At 34.7% G+C, this 25076-nt stretch overlaps 1 protein-coding gene across 9 annotated transcripts in view; it reads right to left on the minus strand.

Annotated features, from left to right (window-relative positions):
- CCSER1 (coiled-coil serine rich protein 1) overlaps window positions 1–25076 on the minus strand; it is a 1251132-nt gene that overhangs the window by 970371 nt on the left and 255685 nt on the right. For all 9 annotated transcript variants that reach the window (XM_067736957.1, XM_067736956.1, XM_067736955.1 and 6 more), the window contains exon 4: window positions 13172–13265. In XM_067736957.1, coding sequence (XP_067593058.1) covers window positions 13172–13265 — 94 coding nt within the window. The remainder of the gene's footprint in view (window positions 1–13171; window positions 13266–25076) is intronic.

The following is a 25076-nucleotide window of genomic DNA, read 5'->3' on the forward strand; positions in this document are numbered from 1 at the left end:
TTACTGCACTTTAAATAAGTGTAAGTACAACCTCTCCTGAAGCCATGCTTCCTAATGCAGCCCACAGAAATATCTCTTTCCCCTGAACATATCAATAATATATTTATTTAGCCCTTAACATCATTGCCTAGTATCACCTTTATTTTCTCCTGTGCACATACTTTTTTTTTTAATATCTTTATTGGAGTATAATTGCTTTACAATGTTGTTAGTTTCTGCTGTACAACAAAGTGAATCAGTTATACATATACATATATCCCCATATCCGCTCCCTCTTGAGCCTCCCTCCCACCCTCCCTGTCCTACCCCTCTAGCTCGTCACAAAGCATCAAGCTGATCTCCCTGTGCTATGCAGCGGCTTTCCACTAGCCGTCGATTTTATGTTTGGTCGTGTATATATGTCAATGCCACTCTCTCACTTTGTCCCAGCTTCCCCTTCCCCGACTGTGTCCTCAAGTCCGTTCTCTATGGCTGCATCTTTATTCCTATCCTGCCACTAGGTTCATCAGTACTGTTTTTTTAGATTCCATATATGTGCGTTAGGATACAGTATTTGTTTTTCTCTTTCTGACTTACTTCACTCTGTATGACAGACTCTAGGTCCATCCACCTCATTACAAATAACTCAATTTCGTTCCTTTTTATGGCTGAGTAATATTCCATTGTACATAGGAGCCACATCTTCTTTATCCATTCATCTACAGATGGACACTTAGGTTGCTTCCATGCCCTGGCTATTGTAAATAGTGCTGCAATGAACATTGTGGTACATGACTCTTTGAATTATGGTTTTCTCAGGGTATATGCCCAGTAGTGGGATTGCTGGGTCGTATGGTAGTTCTATTTTTAGTTTTTTAAGGAACCTCCTTACTGTTCTCCATAGTGGCTGTACCAATTTACATTCCCACCAACAGTGCAAGAGGGTTCCCTTTTCTCCCCACCCTTGCCAGCATTTACTGTTTGTAGATTTTTTGATGATGGCCATTCTTACCAGTGTGAAGTGATACCTCATTGTGGTTTTGACTTGCATTTCTCTAATGATTAGTGATGCTGAGCATCTTTTCATGTGTTTGTTGGCAGTCTGTGTATCTTCTTTGGAGCAATGTCTATTTAGGTCTTCTGCCCATTTTTGGATTGGGTTGTTTGCTTTTTAGATATTGAGCTGCATGAGCTGCTTGCATATTTTGGAGATTAATCCTTTGTCAGTTGCTTCATTTGCAAATATTTTCTCCCATTCCGAGGGTTCTCTTTTCGTCTTGTTTATAGTTTCCTTTGCTGTGTACAAGCTTTTACGTTTCATTTTGCCCCACTTGTTTATTTTTGTTTTTATTTCCATTACTCTAGGAAGTGGATCAAAAAGGATCTTGCTGTGATTTATGTCATAGAGTGTTCTGCCTATGTTTTCCTCTAAGAGTTTGATAGTGTCTGGCCTTAAATTTAGGTCTTTAATCCATTTCTTTACTTTGTGTATGGTGTTAGAGAGTGTTCTAATTTCATTCAAACAGATCAGTGGTTTCAGACTTTATTTTAGCAGTTGAACACGGATAATTAATAAGAAAGGAAAGAACATTTCAGGATCAGAAGACAGCACTTCAAACATCATACGGGCGAGAAGGAACACGGTTCATTCAAGTCACTCAGCTAGCGCCATTTACTCCCTACTCTGCCAAAGCACGCTGGGCTTCCTTGATGTTCCTCAACGTGTCACACTTTCCTCTAAGAATTCCAATTTGCTAAGCCATTTCCCCCACCACCTCACTGAACACCCACTTATCCTTCATGTAAAAGCTTAAATATCACCTCCTCAGGAAGTCTTTTCTTGCCAAGATGGCTATATCCTTCCACTGCATACTGCTGTTTTCTTCCTTAACAATCATTTAAAAATAGAATTTTCCATTAGGCCATATGCTACATGGCCCGTGTCTGCTATCATAATCTTAGGGCTGATAGTACACCTTCAATAATTATTTGCTTGAAGTCAATCTTGCTATGTAGAAAAAGTGGTGAGTATTGAAGTTTGGGAATTTTGTAAGCCACACTAATGAAACTGGAATTTATAATGAAAGCAATGGGGAATACTGAAAATTTTAAAGATACGTCAGTGACCAGTATCAGGTTGGCATGCTAGCATACCTTGTGGGCAATATGGAGAATGGATTAGAGGAGGTCAAACTTAAAACAGGAGGCAAGCATGTAAGGAGATAGAGACAAGATGTAGCAGCATAATCTAGTTGGGAGAGCCCTACCTTTGATAGGAAAATGCTCTGCTAAACCATTTTAGAGGTGGAGCCTCTGCCTTTGGGCCTATGAGCCAGCTGACACCTAGCCCTGAAAGTAGCCTGTAGATCTGCTTTGCATGAACTAAAGAAGGAAAAAGGACAAATGGGCCAGAATTTGGAGAAAAATGTGGCTGTAGGAAAGAAACTGAGAAAAGTCCAGAGAGAGAGCAAAATGAAACTCCTGAATACACTGTCTACCTTCTCTCTCACTGGAACTAGATGATTACTCCACCTTGACTCCAAGTTCTGAAATAAAGTCAACATTAATCATGAAAGTTTTTATTTGATAGAATTTTTTTTGTGCAGTGGGGTAAGAGATGGGAAATTGAAAGAGGACCTGAGTTCTGCATCAAGGTTGGCACTGAGGAAAAAGAAAAAACAAAGATGGCACTAAGGTACATTTGGGCCAGAGAAAGGGCCTCAAAAACCAACTGGGTCACATAGAATTAGAGGAAAATGATCCTGGCCCAAATAAAGACTGAAACAGGACTTGTGGAGAGAAGGGTGTAGAATCAAGAATAGCTGAAAAGTAGAATCAATTAAACCTAGTGACGTCTGGCTTCAATTTTTTGTCTGCATAATGTTGGTGTCATTCACCAAGAGATTAAATAAATAGAGAAGAACAAAGTAAGAGGCAGGAAGAATAAGGTTAATCTTGAATCTATTAAATCTAAAGCATATTACTGGGACTTCCCTGGTGGTCCAGTGGCTAAGACTCTGCACTCCCAATGCAGGGGGCCTGGGTTTGATCCCTGATTAGGGAACTAGATCCCACATGCCACAACTGAGTTCGCATGCTGGAAATAAAGATCCTGCATGCTACGACTGAAGATCCAGGCATGCCGCAATTGAAGATCCCGTGTGCCGCAACTAAGACCCGGCACAGCCAAATAAATGAATAAAAATAAAAATAAATACAAAGCATATTACTGACATCGAGTAAAATTGTTAGCAGACTGTTATATACATATATCTGTACGTGAAAGAGGCTTAAACTGGGGGTAGAGACTCTGGAGTCAGTATCTCTAAGTGATGGTTGAAGTTGACCTCTCTTATTTTCACAGAGTGATAAAAATGTAGAATATGAGATAAAAATGTAATTCTTAGTAACAGAAATCTCTTCTCTAAAGGGTAGTTTTTTTAATATGTAAGGATAATGAAGATCATAGTAGGTAGGACTAGGAAAAAATACGAACATATAAATGCATGGATAAGCACAAAACAATAATATGGTATATGTCCCACGTACACAAGTACAGAATTATGAGTACTGCAGTTAGTACCATACTGAAGATGATAAATGTTTTACTTTTCAAAATAATAAAACAATGTAAAAGCAAATATGACTCTTTAAGGGTGTCCAGTCAGAATTGGGGAGTATTCTGGATTCTTTAAATGCAGGCAATATGAAGTCAAAGATAAACAGGTTAACACTTCACCCCTACGGCTCTCTCAAATTCCTATTATCTAAAGAAGGGGTACCCAACCCCTGGGACACAGACTGGTACCGGTCCACGGCCTGTTAGGAACCGGGCCGCACAGCAGGAGGTGAGTGGTGGGCGAGTGAGCGAAGCTTCATCTGCCGCTCACCATCGCTCACATTACCGCCTGAACCATCACCCGACCCCCCATGGAAAAACTGCCTTCCACGAAACTGGTCCCTGGTGCCAAAAAGTTTGGGGACCACTAATCTAAAGAGATATTTTTTTTGGATCTAAGACACCATTAATTGCAAGACACATTTTATGTAACAATTTAAAAGAAAAATAAAACCGCTGTCCATCTAGGACACGATGATAAAATATCTTCATTATACTGGACTTCTCTGGCAGTCCAGTGGTTAAGATTCCCCATGCAGGGGGCACGGTTTCGACCCCTGGTCAGGGAACTAAGGTCCTACATGCCAAACAGTGCGGCCAAAAAATTAATAGAATTTAAAAAAAATCTTCATTATAAATACATCAATATCAGAGATGGTAAAATGTGAAATAATGTGACTCTTTAAATCATTAAAATATGTTATTAAGAAGAACCACCTGGTAAAATTAGTGATAACCTTTATTTCCATTTTCCTCAGAATATTTTTTACCATTATTACCCCCCAATAATATGTATTTTAATAATTTTCTGATCTATGAATACTCTAATGAGGGAGCAGATCCAGATTACTATTGGTGCCAAGATATCCAAAAAGTCCCGATCTTTCAGTGCATATGAGTAATGATCAATTAGAAGACAAAATCTCACAAGGAGACAATAAAAAAAAACTTTTCAGTTGTCTTAATCATCTTCAAATGTGGACATATTTGCAATGACAAGCTGGTTTAACCCATCATTCAGATAATATTTTTATATGTCCTATCATTTTTAGGATGTTGAGAGCAGATTGTACTTGAGACAAAATTTTAAAATATTTCAGTCCAGGAGAGATTTCTTCTATCTAAACCTTATTCAGAATATCCATTTGCAGCCTAGGCTGGAGACGCTTTTGTCCTCTTACCCAAAGTATCCTGACTAAAAATAAAGATATCAGAAAATTAAAGTAGTTTCGTTAACAACCCCATATCTGGTTCCGTAGGCTCTTCAGAATGGGGATGGGGTCTCGTCTCCTATTTAATCTGGGCACTCGACTGCTGGCTGAGAGTGGATAACAAATCCTGATCAGAAACCTTATTTTACTATTTATGTTGCAGAGTTCAGATATGTCATCTTCAGAATCTAACATGATGTATGGATGAGACGATGACTTGATATGTGATGATGACACCTCAAACAATAGTGAAAATCTGGATGCATGATGCCTCCACCTAAAAATGGTCTATCCCTCTGTCTCCCTCAGTGGGGATTAACACCTAAAACTACCAACTCCCAAATAGGTGACTGTGTATGTGAACATCATTTTACTATTTTACTGTCTTTATTGGAATAACTTAACTATTTCAAATAGCTTCACTGTTCATTACAGGGCTTTCCCAAAAGACCTACCAATTTTTCAGTAGAAAGCATCAACAGTTTATGCACTAAGAATCATCCTTTCACTTTAAAATCCTTGCCTTGTAGCTTCCACAAATCTTACATTCTGAAACTATTTTATCTAATCCCAATCCCAGTCAAACCTTCAAACTGAAATATCTGCTTTAAACCAAATTTAAAATCTCTATAAATCCTAACTTGTTCTTTCCCCTCCGAAAGACAACCAGAGTTCATCAGAGGTGGCGTTTCACCCTCACTTCGGTAAGCAATAAACTGAACAGTTTCTTATCAAAAGGTTGGGGAATCAGCATTTGACACAAATATCATGGCTCACTCAAATCTACTAATTATTCAGACAAGTTGTGGTCTTTTCTAATTGTTTTCTTTACTAATTATTCAGACAAGTGTAGGTTATCCTAGCATACTAAGGTGTATGGTTAGAGAAAAAAAGTGGTCCTCATAAGAATGAGACCCCCAATTCCACTGTCAACTTTTGGAAGTTTTGGTTAATAAGATGAAGAAGCAGAACATAAATAAAAGGGTCAAGATGCTAGATGCTATGGTGACGCCTGATAAAATGATGCTATTAAAATTTTATAATCCAAGGAAAAGGGACTCTGTAATTGTGGTGTATACAATTACAACTTAATTCGTTGTAATAGTGCGAATTTTCATTATTATTTCTATCTTTTCTGCCTCAGGCACTGTAGAAAATTATGTTTCATGTCAGTGGTTATTTTTCTTGTTGGTGAACAATTTTAAAAACATAAATATCCTATTTCTTCAGGAGAAAGACCAGCATTAATTTTCTTAATTACTTGCTCGCTTCGATTGTGACAGCTGATGTTGCTGGCGTTATTCAAGCAATTGTGTGGAGATGTCACCACGTAATTGTACAAGGCCATGAAATTCTATATTGAGACACATATTTTCTTTCTAATTGCTCCAGAAAAACTATGCTGAATGAAAGAAATCTTTTCCTTTGACTGTATCCTCTAATGAACTTAGGCCTTTGACTGCCCTTTTGCACAGAAGAGAGTTTATAACAGTATGAAATGCTACAGTAGCAGGTTACAAGTAAATTCTATGACTTCATTAAAATTGTCATTTAATATTAAATTAGGTCAGAATGTGTAAACATTTTTCAGCTATAGTTATTAGACCTTAAAAACGGTTTCATCTAAAAGCCTTCTTTGTAGCTGAAGCAATTCTCTTGAAGTACATTCTACTACAAACTAATTGTGTGATACTGACCAAAGCCATTAAAACTCTGAATATTCATGGGGAGCAGAAGCAGGAGAGGCTCCACTTCATAATATCTGAAATTCTCTTTCAGTTAGGGCCTTTCTTCTGTCATTTAAAGATGCCATTTAATATCATGAACCAAACACTGAAAACAATGCACCCAGGTAAACATCATATTGAAAACCGGTAAGTTTGAAATTTAAAAAAATGGAATTGAAAGCGAAGTATCAAATTAATGAATTATTGGTCAATCAATAAATTTATCTGCCAAAACCAAGAAATAAGCAAAAACCATTAAAATTTTGATCTATCCTGAAAATAGATGTTACAGCCAATTGTACAGTCTTGAGTTTAAGTAATATCATGATCCCTAATACCCTACCAGTAGGCCATAAATAAATTACTGAATTTTCAAGAATGATAATTAGTAAACCTTCTCACAGCTCTCCTTTTGTTTATTCAGTCATTTGCAAGAATTTGGGGGAAGGAATATGGGGAGAAATATAAAAATTATATAAAAAGTATTTTAATAAAATATACTCCAATTTTGCAATCTAGAATCCTTATGAAATGATACTTTCTGGATAAAGTTTATGAAGAACTAAGAAACTGTTTCCTCTTAACATATTAAAGAGTTAAATAAAAACAGTTCAGATAGATATATTTCCTAAGTGAATTTTATAGCTTACCATCTTATCAGAGTATGCAGACTATAATTTTTTCTCAATGATTCAAGGCTATAATAATTTTTAAATGCAATGGAATAATATACTGCAATACAGTAATGCCTCATGACCTGCTGATGCAGATGGCGATGTCTGTTCTTACATTTAATGACCCTATACTATTCTGCTTTATGACTTTGCCTACTTTTCAAAGCTTTTTTGCCTTTTCCTCTTGCTTTTTTGCTAGTGGTATTTATTTTTCACCACATTCATCATGTCTGCTTAAAGCAACCCTTTCCCCTTTTCTAAGATGTAACTATGATTTTCAGTGGGCTTGGAAAATATATAACCAAATATATTAGATTTGCACTATGTAAAATCAGAAGCCGCAAGATCCAGAAAGATAGTGAAAAAAACCGTCATTTAATGTTAAGATCTGGGTTAATATTGGCGATACGAACTTCAGTAAGTTTTTAACCATAGAGTATTTGCTTCCTCTACTGTAGTTGGGATATATTAACACCTGTCTCAGAGTGTTATTGTGATAATCTGATGAGATAACATATTTGAAGTCCCTTGTAAACTGTAAAGCTGAATACAAATGTATGACAGGGTCACTATCATTATTATCAGAACACGATTGCCATCTAATGGCTACCAAGCAGATAACAGGTACTCTAAGCCTTTCAAGGCAGAAAAGAGCAACAGCACCAGGGGGTGAAACCCAGGAAATGACTTTTGTCCCAATTTTGTCCTCACTATAGTGTTACTCAAACACTGTATTACAAAGGAACATTTTTCAGTTTTGTTATAACTGCTTTTTCTAGCAACTAAAGGTCATTGAGAGCTCTGTGAAAACATTAGGTAGGCACCAAGTCACCATGGTGTAATTTAAACCCTACTTCTGCCACTTACTATCTCTGCAGTCCTGGACCAATAATAACACTCTCTGGATCTCCATTCCTTCATTATCAAAGCAAGAATAGTAATAATTTCTAGAGAATTGTTGTTAGGATTAAATGGGGTAATCCAGGGCTTCCCTGGTGGCGCAGTGGTTGAGAGTCCGCCTGCCGATGCAGGGGACACGGGTTCATGCCCCGGTCCGGGAAGATCCCACATGCCGCAGAGAGGCTGGGCCCGTGAGCCATGGCCGCTGAGCCTGCGCGTCCAGAGCCTGTGCTCCGCGTGGGAGAGGCCACAGCAGTGAGAAGCCCGCGTACCGCAAAAAAAAAAAAAAAAAAAAAAAAAAAAATTAGCTGAGGAATATGAACTATGGACAAGGAACTAGATTTTATTTTGGGATTAAGCAAGCTCCTCATAAAGCTCCTAGCTTTTGCTACACTGATGTGTTTACCATTTAGAATTTCTTCTGCTGAACTGGTAACATAATGCTACCAGTTGCTGAGGAAACTATTGATATCAAATAATTTATACCTTATAAAGACATGTGAGCAAAGAATCTTTCAGTTCTCAGTAACAAGAATTCCTTTATTTTAAAAAGGGTATTGACTGATTGACTGAATGATTGATGGTATATATATACACATATATATATATATATATATATTTTTTTTTTTTTTTTTTTTTTTTTTTGCGGTACGCGGGCCTCTCACTGTTGTGGCCTCTCCCGTTGCGGAGCACAGGCTCCGGACGCGCAGGTTCAGCAGCCATGGCTCACAGGCCTAGCCACTCCGCGGCATGTGGGATCTTCCCGGACTGGGACATGAACCCACGTCCCCTGCATCGGCAGGCGGGCTCTCAACCACTGCGCCACCAGGGAAGCCCGATGGTATCTATTTTTAATCATGCAATTGGTTCTGTTTCTTTCTTCACATATGCTAGTAGTATACTCCAAGTAACATGTTTGGGTCTCTGAGGTAATACTGGTATACATTTTGTGTGCCAAACTTATCTGTGGCTTCATTTTATTTTTCATATCCTTCTTTAATCATTACCTTATTTTCTTGAATGATTATTTTGTAAGATGCTTAAATTAATAGAAAAAAATCCTAATCACAAAAATGTAAAACTACATAAAGAAAACTAGGCAAAAATATATTTCTGGTATTTTTCCTTTGACAGATTATGTAGTTCATAACATGCATTTCAGGGTAAATAAAATTTTCAGGGCACCTGTTTGAGTCTTAGAGATACTAAATGCTAGTAAATCTTGTTAGTACTTTTATTTTTCAAAAGGCTGTTGAGGTATATCTAACCAACATCACTGCTAGTATCTTGCATGACTCCATCTGTGGCAAAAACACCACCATATCAACATGAATAAGACAGTAAAGAAAGATAAAAAGTGGGAAGGTCACTAATATACTTTTTAATTTATCAAATTATAACTGATAGCATCTCCTATTTTTTAATTAAAAAATAACTGGTCATATGTGCATTATAAATGATGCATTAAACAGAAAAACAGTAAATATAATAATTTACTACAGGGGAAATGGAATATCTGGTATTAAACAAATTGATAATCCTATGTTTAAACATGATGCATATTAACTGAACATAAAAAAATTTCCAGAAAAGTAATTTAAACATTAATTGAAGAAAACATAATAAAAGACATCTGGAAGGCTTATCCACAGGCTTTTTAATCTAAAATCTTAGCTTTTATATTAGAATTTAAAAGATAATATTAGATAATGCCAAGATCAGAGTAAGTTATTCAGAATAGTTGCTTTTATTTTTTCTCCTTAAGGCAAGTCTTCTTTCGGGAACTCATTTTGAAGTCATACACCTTTTTTTCATTGAAATTGTCCTTTCTTGCTTTCATTAAAAAAAAAAAAAGATAATATCCACTTACTGCACTTTAAAACAGATATTTTATTTATACTACTATTTATTCATACTACCTCTTTTTTAGGAAGGAAGTGTGTTAATTTAGGACTCCATAGATATATTTACATATTAAAAGGATTCATGAAACATTATTCATATTGTTCACTGCACTGGTCAACTTTTGAAAATCTAACTGAAAACTTATAATTCATTTTTAGATGAAAATACAGATAGCAAGAATCAAATAAGAAGAACATTAAAAGATGTCCACAGTAACATAAGTAGTAGAATTAAATGGTACCATTATTTTAGTGTTCAGACTTTTGAAAATGACTTTTATTTAAACCAGTATTTTAGAATGTTTAGTATTAATGAGCTTTTTACCAGTATCATTTATCAATAATAAGCTTCTTATATTCTGATAAGACCTTTAATTATGTTGCTTAAAAAAACCAAATTGTATAAAACCAATTCAACCAAAAATTCTTCTTTCTGAACTAATGTACATAAACAGATATTTGTGGCTCTTTTCAAACCCCATAATGTGACATCCAAAGTGAAATAGGTTTTCATTTTATTAAGTAACATTAAACAAACCCAAGTCACTTTAAGGACTATCTCACTTATTATAACTGTACTTCAGATATGCAAAGTAACATCATTTATCTTATGAACAATTTGGTTAACTCAGTTGATTCATAAGGTGCCCTAGTTCTGGTTTCAACCATGTTATCTACACCTTGAGGCAGATTCAGAAGATTCATCATATTTGTTATATCATTTTTTAAAATAAACTAATAAAGTTCATTGCACTCATTATTTTATAAAAGAGAAATTAAAGTTTACAAATGTTCATTTTTGTTCCCAAGCAAATAAATTGAGCTAACTCTTTTATATTTTAAGGCATTCTTTGCTCTTTATCATGGTTGCCTAACAAACACAGCTGAGATGTCTATGTTGTCTATAATTCTGCTTACTTATTACTTGGTTTTATTTTTATTGTGAAAATCTTTAAAAATACCTAAAATAGAGAAAACATTACAACTCATCAATGAAAGTTTCACCCCAAGCACCTATTTCTGAGCTTTGATAATTTTCAATAATTTACCAACATTGTTTCATCTATTCCCTCCTCCATACTGTTGGTAAAGCAAATCTCAGATACCATATTATTTCAACCACATGCGTCTCTATGAAGAGTTTTCCTCAAAGACAAAACCAAAGAAAAATATTTAGCACCCAACAAAATAAAAATAATTCTGTGATAATAATTCCATCACTACTCAAACTTCTCTGATAAACTCTGAAATATATTTGCATAGTGTTTTATGTTTTGACACAAAGATGTCACATGGCATTTGCTCTTTTAATCTACAGTACCCCTCCCCTTTTTAACATGCCATTTATTTGTTGAAGAAACCAGACCATTTACCCTGTAGAATGCCCCATACCTATGTTTGCTTGCTGGCAATCCCATCATTCCATTTAACATTCCCTCTCTCCTCACCCCAATATTTCCTGTAAAATCATTATTTAATCAAGAGACAAATAGATTTAAGTACTTGTGGGCAGGAGTGGTATTGCTGTGTACTTCTCTAGTCATTGCATTAAGAGGGACAAAATGTCTAGTTGTTACACTTGTAGTGAAGTTAGTGATCAGTGACTTTAGGTACTGCCTGTCTAATTCATCACTGCAAAGTTTTTCACCCTTACAATCATGCTATAGCACATACCGACACCATCATTATTCCTTTTAATGACTGCTTAGTGTACCATTGTATATTCAACCAATGTCCTATTGAAGGACATTTGAGGTTTTCCAATATTTTGTTTTTGCAAGTATTTTGCAATAAATCGTTATTTGCATATATTAATTTGTATATTTCCAGTGTGTTAGGATTAAATTACTAGATGTTGGATAGCTGGATCTAAGGATAAATGTATGTATAGTTTTGCTAGATACTGACATATTTCCCACCAAAATGTATACATTGTCACCATGTGTGACTCTTTCAATATAAATACACATGAATGATGAAATTGTATAAGGTACCTGCATAAAAGTGAGAAAAATCTACATTTTTAAAAGAATATATGTCAAATCAACTGCAGGAAGAATGTCTCAAGAAATGGTTATCCTAAATATACATTTAAGCAGAAAAAATTTTTATTTAGCTCCTTTTTGATATTAGCCTAAAATAAGAGTGTAAAAAAATACATACATTGTTATTTCCTTCTTTTGACAATTGTTACTATGACATTATTTATAATATAAAAATACTGCATGAACAAAAATTCATCATAAAATATTACAGCTGGAAACAACCTCAGAGATTATGTCTAATTCCTAAAAGTTAAAAACATGGACAATAAATTCCAAGAGGTTGGTTTTCTTAAATGTATGCAGTATGACTCAAGATTTTAAAGCTTTAATGTTACTTCTACTTTAACTTGAAAATGACTAAGTTCAAGGTATTATTAGTAGTAAAAAATAAATAAATAAAAACTTGCCTTTCTAGTCAAATATCTAAATTTGAGTGAACAATTAATTCCTATGTTCTACAAAAGGAATAATTTTGGTATTTGAAGACATTACACTTTATGCCTTAATACAAATTTAAACTATTACAAATATAGTGGGCTCCCTTCTTTATTCATTCAGCAAGAATTTATCTCACACTATAACCCTGTGTGTGTGTGTGTGTGTGTGTGTGTATGTGTTTATGAGTGTGTACTTGTGGTTGCTATTGGTAATTACTAATTTTGAGGTCAACCTTATCACATTAACATTAACCACCATAGTTATTACTGAGGTGGCTAAGATTTGAAAGAGTAAACTTGGTCCACCAAACTTTCGTTTGGTTATATAAAATAAATGAAAAATGGGATTATAATTGTTGTCTCCCCCCTGCCAGAAAAGAAAATATTAACTTTATCATTAACTGTTTCATTAGAATTTCCCTCTTTGAAAGAACTTTTGTTTTACAATTTTTTCTTATTTAATAATTATCTTCCAACCAAATTTATATTTTCATAATAGATTGTAAGATCACCAGAATAATGTGTCCAGGGTACCTAGCATGTGCCTTGCACACAGAATACAGAAACTGGGGATTGAAAAGACTGAATGCAGCCTAAACAATATTTAGCTTATCAACGAAAGCTAAATGACTTGGACCGGAGTTGTATGATATTGTGCATTTATTCAATATTTACCTGAAGGATGAAGATTCTGTTCCTCTAAAAATTCCAAATCAAGCATTAGATCATCTTCATCCAGTTCACAAGATCCCAAATTATTCAAAACATCCTGAAGAAAAAGCAAAATCAACAGTCAGAAACCAAAACTCTGAGAACCTGAGGAAATATCCACATGTAGATGCCATGAAGCGAAAAAGTACTCAAAATTACAAAGGAAATGCTGTAACTGAACCCCAGAAATTGTTTATTTTATGAGCTTTAAAATTATCAGCCCAATAAAAATTTCAATAATTATAAAAATTTTAACTTCCATTAAAAATGCACAAAGAGGTTTTTCAAATGTACAGAAGTCTGTGAACTAAAACTTTAGATTCTTTTTCTAATATTTATCTTTCCAATTTGTGTAACAGTCTTCCGACACATTTAATGAATTGTTTCTCAAACTTTGTATACAGTGCCAACCCTGAAATATTAATTTAAACTATGCTTGGAAGGGAGGGGAAATCCAGTTACTGTTTCCCAATCATTTGCTTTAGATTAGGAGGAATGAATGGGAGAAATAAATATCAATTAGATTAAAAATTATTGATTTTCATAAAGTCATAAATATCAGAGCTAGATCATGTTACCCTTTCATTTTTTCTCAAGAGGGCAAATAGCACAGTAAACTAGAAGAGTATATTGAGAAATCTTGAGGGAAAACAGTGATGTGCAGAGGTAGAAATTCTTGAAGGAGGAATACAGTCCTGATTTGCATATCTGTATATAGATTGGTAGTGAATATGTTAAGAAAGCAAGAATTTACTCTTAGAGACTAGGATGGAAATAACAAAAGTACAAAAAATAGAACATCAAGAAAAACAACCTAAATGTTAAATGATACCACAACATTTCGGATTACTTTGTCCACTGATTTGAATGTTACCATAATTTATATCTAAAGAAGTAAATATTCATTAGAGAAAGCCTAATGACGTTGTCAAATGGACACCTTAGTTCCTGGGATTGAAAGTAAGGATACTGTAACTTTTAAATAAACCACTCTCACTGTAAAAAATAGAATTAAACATTATTAAACTTTAGAAACACATGTTATCTGTGAATAGAGCACAGTAGTTTCAAAGGTGATAAATATTGCCAAATATAAGTGCTTTTTATCTGTCAATGAAAATTATAGGGAACGATTACTATAATGGATTGCATTGTATTACATTGTATCTGTATTAATTACAAGGGATCTAATAATTTAAACTATAAACAAAATCAACTGTTTCTTGGAAGTTCTATGATATAATGTGGCAGGGATAACCAGTGAGAATAAGTTGCTTATGTATATAGCAATAAAAAGATGTTATAAATATAGGCAACAAAAGATAGGCTGCCATTCTCAAAAATTCAAAACAGAATATTGAGACAACAAAAGAAATATAACTGAAGTTGATTGTGGAAAATTAAGAGTTTAGAAAAGGGAGATGTTATAAGGATACTAATATTATTAGGGTTTATTAAGCAGTATCCAAATAAGAGAATTTTAGTCAGGTAGTCAAGAATACGTTGGTAAAAAAAATTGTTTAATGGTGAAAGTGTAGTCATTGATACAGCTCCAAATTAGCCTAAACAATTTTATACTTGTATTTTGAATTTCATTGACCAATATTATGGTCTTAACTGTTTTCATCCAAAATTCATAAACTGAAGTCTTAACCCCCAGTACCTTGGAAGGTGATTATTTTTGAAGAGAGTATCCTTAAAGAAGAAGTTACAGTTAAATCAACTCACAAGTGTGGGCCCTAATCTAATATGACTGGTGTTCTTATAAGAAGAGGATATTAGGACAGACAACGCAGACAGAGGGACAACCGTGGGAGGACATAGGAAGAAGGCAGCCATCTGCAAGCCAAGGAAAGAGGCTTCAGGAGAAACTAAACTTGCCTACACATTGATCTTAGACTTCCAGCCTCTAGAACCACAAGAAAATAAATTTCTGCTGTTTAAGCCATCTAGTTTGTGGTATTTTGTTATGGCAGCCCCAGCAAACTTACACAACCAACACCACTTAGAAAGCAATGAAGATCGGAACAAAGGAAGTAAATGAGTGCCTGGCATATGTTTTTGTAATTATGCCAAGTAAGGACATCTTCCTCAATGTAAGCTTCTACGTTTTGCATAGCACTTCTCCCTTTCATTTGGAATCACCCCACTCAATCCACCTAGCTATAGAAGAAGATACCAGGTTCTTACACGAGCCAGACTTCCTGTCCTTGGTGGATGGTCCAAGATGAGCGTTTTAACCAAACTCGCTGATCACAGCCCTCTCAGAAAAATGAGAAAAATTTCTGTTTGGTGATAGATATTGCAAGATGCACATCACAGGGGCCTTGGATTCCATTGCTTGGTTAAGACCAGAGTAAGTCTACTGGAAAAATGACAAGTGTCATAGTAGTAGACCTTCTGGTTCCTGATTCCAGCAGTTCCTGAGGTCCAGCAGCATACATGATATTTTCAAGGTTGGATTGTTCAACCCTCTTTTGAATTTTGACAGTTAATATATCCATCCTCAGTTTGAAAATAAAGTTTAAAAAGATTTTATCTTTGTAACAAGGAAATACTTAAAAACTCTGTCACCATTATCCCAAACATTTAATTGAAGAAAGTAACACCAACAAAGTGAACAAATTAAATCTGGAAAATTCATTACATTGTTTTGATTTTCTCATTTTGCAGGTGACCCTTGACATTCAGTCTAGCAGGAGCCCATCGACCACTGGTCTAGAGGAGGTGTTCTTCAATATACTTATCCTAAATTGCCTTGCTTTGATATCTTGCTTACAAAGCAACTTTCTTATTAATGGAGTGGAGTCTTTGAAGTTGGTGAAACATCATACAAAACAGAGAGTAGATGCGGCAACGTGATGTTACAGAAGAAAAGTCAGTGTGAACTCACAGACCTAAAAGAAATATCTTTTCCAGATCTCTCCTTAAAAAAGACCAATAGCAGCAACAGTGCTTTTGCCCTCAGCCAGCAGTTAGGGGAAGTCCAGAAACTCATTACACAGTACCCACCAACAAAAAAGAACCAGGGTTCCTTAATTATTAGGGAAAAAAAGAAGGAAAGAAAAAATACAGACTATTTCTGGAACATTCTTTTGTTCCCAGAAAACAAGATTTGTCTAAAAAAGAAGTTGGAGTAAGTTTTGAAAGGCTAAGAAAGCAGCCTAAATGGCTTCTCCCTGGCTAATTTCTGACATTATGAGCAACAAAAAACAAACAAACAGGGCTTCCCTGGTGGTGCAGTGGTTGAGAGTTCCGCCTGCTGATGCAGGGGACACGGGTTCGTGCCCCAGTCCGGGAAGATCCCACGTGCCGCAGAGCGACTGGGCCCGTGAGCCATGGCCGCTGAGCCTGCGTGTCCGGAGCCTGTGCTCCGCAACGGGAGAGGCCACAACAGTGAGAGGCCCGCGTACCGCAAATAAAAAACACAAACACACACAAACAAACAAACAATAATCATTATGGCTAAATGAAACAATCTGAGTCTGTCAAAAACTAAGAGTTACTCAAACAGAAGAGTTAATGTGAAGGATATAAAGAGGCATTAATGATATACACACAAAAAACACAAACAGGCTAGAATATCTTCAATGTCTATTGTTTTTAATAAATAGCTAAACATACGGGTATTTTTCCTAATCTTATGTATGTTTATAATATGAAGACGTGCACTTTTTTTGATCTGTGCAAGGAAAGACTTGTAAGTAAAGTAGTAGCATCAAAAGTAGTTCTGTACCAGGGATAGAAAGGACTGATCAGCAATAATGGTCACACATAACCACCAAGTGGAAAAGGAGTCCAGCATTTAATTAATACTAATAGTCAGACCTGTATCTAAAAGGGCACAACTGTGTGCTTCAGACATTTGATAAATTAATGGAATATCTAGAAGTGATAACTAACAATAGTCTCTCATCCTCTGGTAGGTAAAAAACTAGGTAGCTCTATATAATAAAGATAGAATAATGAAAGTCCATGGGTTTCTAATAACATTAATATACCAGGCATATATATCATAATAACAGGAAAACTGTTTATATAACAATTGCAGTTGAAACTTTAAAAGCAAATAATCTGGGGAGGGAGCACGAATACTGCACAAAATTAAAAGCTGGGCTTGAATTTAAAAAATAAATAAAGGCATAAGGACACAGAATGTAAAGTTTAATTGAAAAAGGAAAGTCCAATCTGATGGTCAGAATCTTGAGTCTGAATCGTCTCTGAATGTATAGCAAATTCCAATGACTACACAAAAAATTATCTAGTCAACAACCCAGAAAGTGCAAATTTAAGAGAAGACTTTCTTTTTCTTTTAAGTCTAGTATAATAAGTAAGTCCTAGGGAAGTGCAAAAATAGACTCAAGTATTTCTGAAATCCCAGTGAAGGATGAAAAGTTTCACATTAGCAAAGAGAACGAAGGCAAATGGTAAAAGGAAATGTAAATTCCTAGCGTGAGCACATTTGTAACCAGTTTTAGGGTAAGCATATTGATTTGCTCTTGAATCATTGTAAAATGCATAATTTTCTTCTTTAAAAGTGGCTAAAACATTTAAGATAAATTGATATGTTAGGCTTGGTGTTGTAATGAAACACCGAGAAGAATTTTATTATATAATATCTAAACCAATGCTTAAAGGCCATGGAAAATTTAATTTAATACATATTCTAATTTATTTTTATGTAAGATTTATGTGGGTATTATGAGAAGAGTTGATTATTTAATTGTAAGGAAATACTAATTTTTTACTAATTCATAATATTCATAAATTGGATATTAAATGAAGCACAATTATTACTAAGTATTCCCTAAGCAGACATTTAAAAATCTATCAAGAATACTAATTAGTCATGAAATCTCCCAAATGACTTTAAGCCATTAAGAGTAAACTAAGTAGTTATTAATGAATTAATTCAAAGATCAATTTTCTAAACTCTGGGGATTTAACAATGAACCTAACAGGCATGTTTTCTTTCCTCATAGAACTTAAAGATAACTGTATTCTAGTAAAGAAATACCAATCTCTTTTATAAATAAAGTAGGTACCATTATTTATAAATCAGTCTCTTGTGTTTCGTTACTGTGAATTAGTTCTCCAGAATTTGGCTGCTACTGGCTGAAAGAATAAAGTTGAACTTCTGAAGCTACAGAGTTGAAAAGACAAGCTCTGATCACTCTATTAATATGTAACCACCCCATAACCCTTTAGCCTTGTCTTTTTATTGCAATAAATATAATCATTATGATCCTGTGAAAAATATACGAAGCTGGGACATGTTACTACATAGGAAGTGTTGCTTATAGAAGAAATAATTCCATCAAAGGAAATTATTGAATTATTAAAACATTCGCTAATTGTGGTATTATAAAGATGTTACTAATTGCATTTCTATGCTGTTATATTTTAGTCAAAGCACTTCCCAAGTAGCCTTAAAATATCTAAAAGGCAAGATATGAGAGGCTCTAGACTTCAATACTTGTTTATGTAATTTTTAATGACACAGCAGAACTGCTCTGATCCTTATTTAGTCTAAAAGTGGAGAGAATTATTCAAGTTAATAAGAGATAGTTAATCTAGTTTAAATTTTCTAGTCATTCTCCATTATGATCAGGTGCTGCTAGGATATGTGCTTCATTCTCTACTAATCTAATCATAGGAGTTTCCACAGATTGACTAAAAAGAAAATGTCATTTTATTATTGAAAACATATGATGTAGCTACTGTAGAGGACCCTCAGTGAAACTTTCCTGTCTAAAATACATTCTGAGACTGGCTTTACAATTAATTACAATGGCTTTTTTTTTTTTTTTTTTTTATGGCTTTTTTTAATTGGGAAAAAAAGATAAAGTCAAGTAACTTGGTATACATCTTAAAATAATTCGTATTATCCCAGAAAGATAATTATATGAATTGTAAAAAATGAGAGACATAAAGGGACAAGGTACAGAAATCATCCAAAGCAGACATCTGAATAGGCTGGGTACATACATTTTGATAAAAGTTGAGTTGTTCACACCCATATATGCAGTGGGAAGAGGATAATACACCAATACATGCATATACTTTTAATGATACGATTTCACTGCTATTTTTTGGAAGGAGAAATTAAAATGACAATACTTCGTAATTACTGCTCTGAGGAGTTATTTGGTTTTGATTTCCTGACTGGATAAATAAAGCATATAAAATCACTACAATAGAGTTACCTTCACCCTTCGACATGGTAGACACAAAGTATTTCCAGACACAGCTTGCTCTTTGCTAAGTACTGATTAACCTTATGGATCTGCATACATCAAAATACACTTTTAATACATATTTTCAAAAATTTGTCTTCATTCTTTCAGTCCTTACTCATAAGGCTTCCCATAACAAGTCCAAACACATACACAATGCATATTTTGTTTTGATTATGCATATTTTTTCATATTTAAATGTAAAAACATAGCAAAATGAGATTCCTAAAGCTATGCCCAGAGTTGCTAACTCTACTCTTTACACTAATAAAAGGTAAATGATTTTATGTTATTCAAATAGTACAATACTAAAATACTAAAACTTAAAGATCATGTTATAATATTTCAACTTTTTAGGAAAAGTTAACATTTATATGGATTCATATGTCCACAGATTTTATGTGGATTTTAAATCTATATCTGAATTCATACAGAATTTTAAAGTAAACTCTGAACATTTTCATTTTAATCTATATAAGGGAATAAATTAAAAGTATTTTTTATTATTAAGTTATAAAAATAGAAAACTAGGGAGTAAAAATATATAATTAGCAAACTCCATGATTCAAAATTAAAATATATAATGATTATTAGTTTAAAAATGCATGTTTTTCTTCTCATCATTTAACATATGGAGAAAAAATAATGTCTCTTGGGATTCTACTTTCATGACAAAAGACAACCAACATTACAGATGCCGTCTCTTTGATTCTGCACTTGACTACATCAGTTTGTGTCACTGTCAATAAAGCAACACAAATAAATAATTATTATATAGCACTCAAGTCCAATGAAAGCAAGATCCATTCAATAAAATACCACAATTACATTGTGTGTAATTGGCTTGAGCTGAAAATGGTAATGTGGAAAAGAGTGCTATCACAATTAAAATATTTGGAATTCTAGTATTTTTGTGGGATAGGGAGGGTGGGAGGGAGATGCAACAGGGAAGAGATATGGGGATATAATATGTATAGCTGATTCACTTTGTTATAAAGCAGAAACTAACACACTATTGTAAAGCAATTATACTCCAATAAAGATGTTAAATATATATATATATATATATATAAGAGTGAGATCATTATTTCTACCCTTCATTCTTCTTTGTGTACCAGGGGAACTGAGCATTCCACAGTTAAGAAGCGTACTTCATTATATTCTTATTGGTGTACCTGTCAACTTTTTGCCAAGAACCATTCCAATTCTTCAACTTTCACTTATAATTCTTTCTACATACTACTCTGAGATTACTCTCATTGAAGTAGTCAATAATTTGTATATATTCCCTCATTGCCTAACACATGAAAAGATGACAATGGTGTATGTCTATAGAACAAACACTAACTCTATTGTCATTCAAAACCCAACAATCTGATCTGTATCTATCTCTACCAAATTGCTTCCTGAAAACTTATTATTAAAAACAAACATATTTATTGATTGTTTCCTGGAAATGCCATTTGCATTTCTTTCATTGCACTGAGTCTGTCCACTTGCCCCAAATACCTAAAGAGCAAACACAAAGTAACATACTTATACTTTATTATATCACAGCCTTTTTTTTTTACAACATTACTTATAACAGGTGCTAAAAAAATGTTTTTTGATAATAGGAAAGTTTAAAAGCCTTTCCCTTAAAAACTCCCTTTATGTGCAATATATGCTGGTTTTCACAGAACATAAGACCCCCATAAGACTCGGTGCTACATATGAGCAGAGTTCTTGTGTTGTCAGAATCTCTAGTGCTGTGCTGTATCATTATAGTATATGGAAAATAATATCTCATTTACCTAATAATATCTTACTTACGATATTATAATAATATCTCAATTACCTGGGAATGAGATCTTATTGCCAAACTCTTTTGATGACAAAAAATACTGTCCTTTTTAGAACATCAATTTTTTAAAACTATCAGATGTTTTGGGGAAAATTCGTTATCCAGAAAAAGTATTCATGTGTAGTACAGAGGGGATGTTTAAGAACTTAATTGCTACCTCTACATCAGTTTAGTTGTCTAAGATTGCCGAGGTGTGCTTTTTTTGTTGTTGTTAAAGCTGTCATTTTAGCCTCAGTGGAAGTGCTTACTTTTCACCATTATTAGTGTATATGGCTCTGAGAATTTTATGAATTTTCCATCACTATTCTAGTCAATATACAATGAATTGGAATTTGCCAAAGAAAACCTAATATGTATGCTTGTTAAACCAGTGACCAGAAAGTGTACCATAAATACCATTCAGATCAGGATAGCTACTCTAGTGAAAAATGCGTATTTTTAGGCACAGATAGATCTCATATAATTAAGCCTTAAGTTTTATTCTAGGTTTATATTTGTATATCAGATATTATGAAATTGATGAATGTTTTACTGATTTAAAATTTAAAAATTGTCATAATTTTATTTCTAAAATAGGTATCAAATATATCCAGTGATACTTATCATGCCAACCTTGTGTTAAATAATATAGCACAGTGGGAAATTCAAAAGATTGGGACTGATAAATCTGATTTCTAACCCTAACCCAGTCACCAAACCAAGTCTGTGAACTGAAGCAAATCATAACCTCCCTGATACCCTTCCATGAAATAAAATATTAGAACAGCTATTCTCTGTAATTCCATTCATATCTAAAATCTTCAAATCTATAAGACAATTATGAGCTTCTTTCCTCTAATGGTATATACCCAGAGTTAGCCAAACTGCAAAGTCTAAGGGAACAGTCCTCCAAATTTCCCTGACTTCTGACACCAACAGCAAGTTTGGAGTGTTCACAAAGACACCCTCAAGTACAATCATTCACTGGAAGGACTCACAGAACTCACTGAAAGCTCTACTCATCATTGTAATTTACCACAGGTAAAGGGTACAGGTCAAAAATCAGCCAAAGGAAGACAGAGTCTGGGAGGGTTCCAAATGCAAAGCTTCCCTTGTACACATGATGTATTACTCTCCCAGCACTGACATGTGACAACACAAGCAGAGTACTGCCAACAAGGGAAGCTCATTGAAGCTTTAGTGTCCAGAGATTTTTACTCGACTTCATTACATAGGTATGATCGATTGACTGATTGATTGCCTACATGGTTGCTCTCAGCCTCGTCTGACAATAAATGACCTGAAGCTTTTACCGTAAATCATATGCTTCTTTTCTGATGTGGGCTGCCCCACCCTGATATTTTCTGATGTGTCCAGCTCCACTCTAAGATCCAGTGTGGTCACCCCTGGACTCTAAACAAAGATACTCCTATCAGGTATGACATAAATTACCTCTCAGAACCTGAGGGCAAAGGTCAGACCTCGTTTTGGGCAAAGAGCAGTTCACTACACATATACTGTTTATATAGACGACGCATGGCTCATGATCCAATTTGGTTTCAAATTATTATGGTAGATTCCAGAGCAATATCTACAGGCGGAAAGTATCGTGAGTTGTTTTTTTTTTAAATCAATGTTTATTTTTTAATAATACATAAACAAGGAATTGACTAAGATCATACATACTGAAATGGTGTATATATTGCCTATGTTAAAGATTTATTGGATATTTTCTATATCTTTTCCCTCAATTTTCCATATTGGGCTCTAATTCTGGTAACAAAAAGTAATTTATTCCCTTATTCAACAATATTTATTGACGGCTTACCAAATGCAGGGAAAGTACTAAATTAAGAATAATGACCGAAAGAGAGACGTTTCCGATCTAGACAATAAATATACAAATGAGGGCTTCCCTGGTGGCGCAGTGGTTGAGAGTCCACCTGCCGATGCAGGGGACACGGGTTCGTGCCCCGGTCCGGGAAGATCCCACTTGCCGCGGAGTGGCTGGGCCCGTGAGCCATGGCCGCTGAGCCTGCGTGTCCGGAACCTGTGCTCCGCAACAGGAGAGGCCAAAACAGTGAGAGGCCCGCGTACCGCAAAAAAAAAAAAAAACAAGGTAATTTCAGCTAATTATATACGATATTTTTAAAAATATCAACATAATATTTACTGGTTGTAGGAGGCAGCTACTCTACATGAGAAGGGCAGGGAAGGCCTTTCTAAAGGTGTCATAAGGGCTGAGGAATGAGTTATAAGCAGCTATATGAAAACTGGAAGGAAAAAATATTCTCAACAAAGGACAAAATATAGGCAAATCATCTACAATGGATGTGAGACTGATATGTGAGTGGGGCAGAGAGAAGGCTGGAATGGTTGGAGCATAGAGGTGAGGTGCATGGTACAAGAGGTTAGAGGTATGGGGTCTAGATCATCTGATCATAACTTTGAGGCAGGTAAGGAATTTAGAAATCACTGGAAAGTGACATGCTTAAATACACATTTTAGGAAAATCATCCTAACCACTCTGCTGAGAATTCACTGTAAAAAAAAAAAAAAAAAAAAAAAATTTCTAATGGATCCTAACAGCCAGAAAGGCAAGCATTGTTTTACAGATGAAAAACCCGAGGGTGAGAAAAATTAAATAACTTGACCATGACACAAAAAGTGGCAGAACTAAGATCTAAGATTTAAACATATATTTACCTGAAGAATAAAAGTTTCTCCATAAAGCTTCCCTTCATGTGACGTGTGTGCATGCATGCACGCACATGCCAGATTCTAGAGATATTGAAGGAAATCCTTAAATATCAAGACCTTTTTTTTTTTTTTTTTTTTTTGCAGTACTTGGTCCTCTCACTGTTGTGGCCTCTCCCGTTGCCGAGCACAGGCTCCGGACGCGCAGGCTCAGCGGGCATGGCTCACGGGCCCAGCCGCTCCGCAGCATGTGGGATCTTCCCGGACCGGGGCACGAACCCATGTCCCCTGCATCGGCAGGCGGATCTCAACCACTGCGCCACCAGGGAAGCCTCCAAGACCTATTTTTTTTTAAGGTTACTAGCATTTTACTAGATGTTTGATCATAAATGAGCATGTATAGTTTTGAAAACGAGCTCTAGACGAGTTTCCTTAAAACTTCTCAAACAGGTGTACTCCCATTTTTGCTATATTCTGTGGAATCTCAAACAAGTAAACTAAATTCTTTAGGTCATGATTCACTTTTCTGTAAAATGAAAGCAAATAATTCCTGATAATCTACTCTCCCTATCTGGAATTCTTTTCACATACAGATGATCCTTCACTATGTATGCTCTTTGATAATGTTAAAAAAAAGTCTTAACTTTTCAAATTTTCCTTGATATTTTCTTTCTTTTACGCAGTTGCAAGTTGAACCAAATTTCTTTTATTTATACTTCCATCAAGGTCCAACTAACATTCCATTCCCTTTAGGAAGACTTCCTCATCTTCATGTGGTTAACATTAATTTCTTCCCACATAGTTTGTAATAGTTCTCTTATTTACATCATTTTGAAAGTAAATATGGTGCAATTATTCTCCCTTTGCAGTTCCTACAGTACTTGGCACAGTCCTGAGCATATCAGTAATTTAACTCAATCAATAATTACTTATTGAGAATTTTCAGTATGTTAGGTACAATGCAAGTAACAAACTGTCTTGAATTTTGAACTTGTTGAATACAACAGTATAGTACACAAAATAGTGCATGTTCTGACTTATTGAGGAGAAAGCCATAGTTATTTAAATACTTTTTATATTTCATTTGTTAAGAGTATCACATTGGAACTATTTT

The sequence above is a fragment of the Pseudorca crassidens genome, chromosome 4 (genome assembly GCF_039906515.1).
Source record: "Pseudorca crassidens isolate mPseCra1 chromosome 4, mPseCra1.hap1, whole genome shotgun sequence".
Taxonomy (NCBI): Eukaryota; Metazoa; Chordata; class Mammalia; order Artiodactyla; family Delphinidae; genus Pseudorca; species Pseudorca crassidens.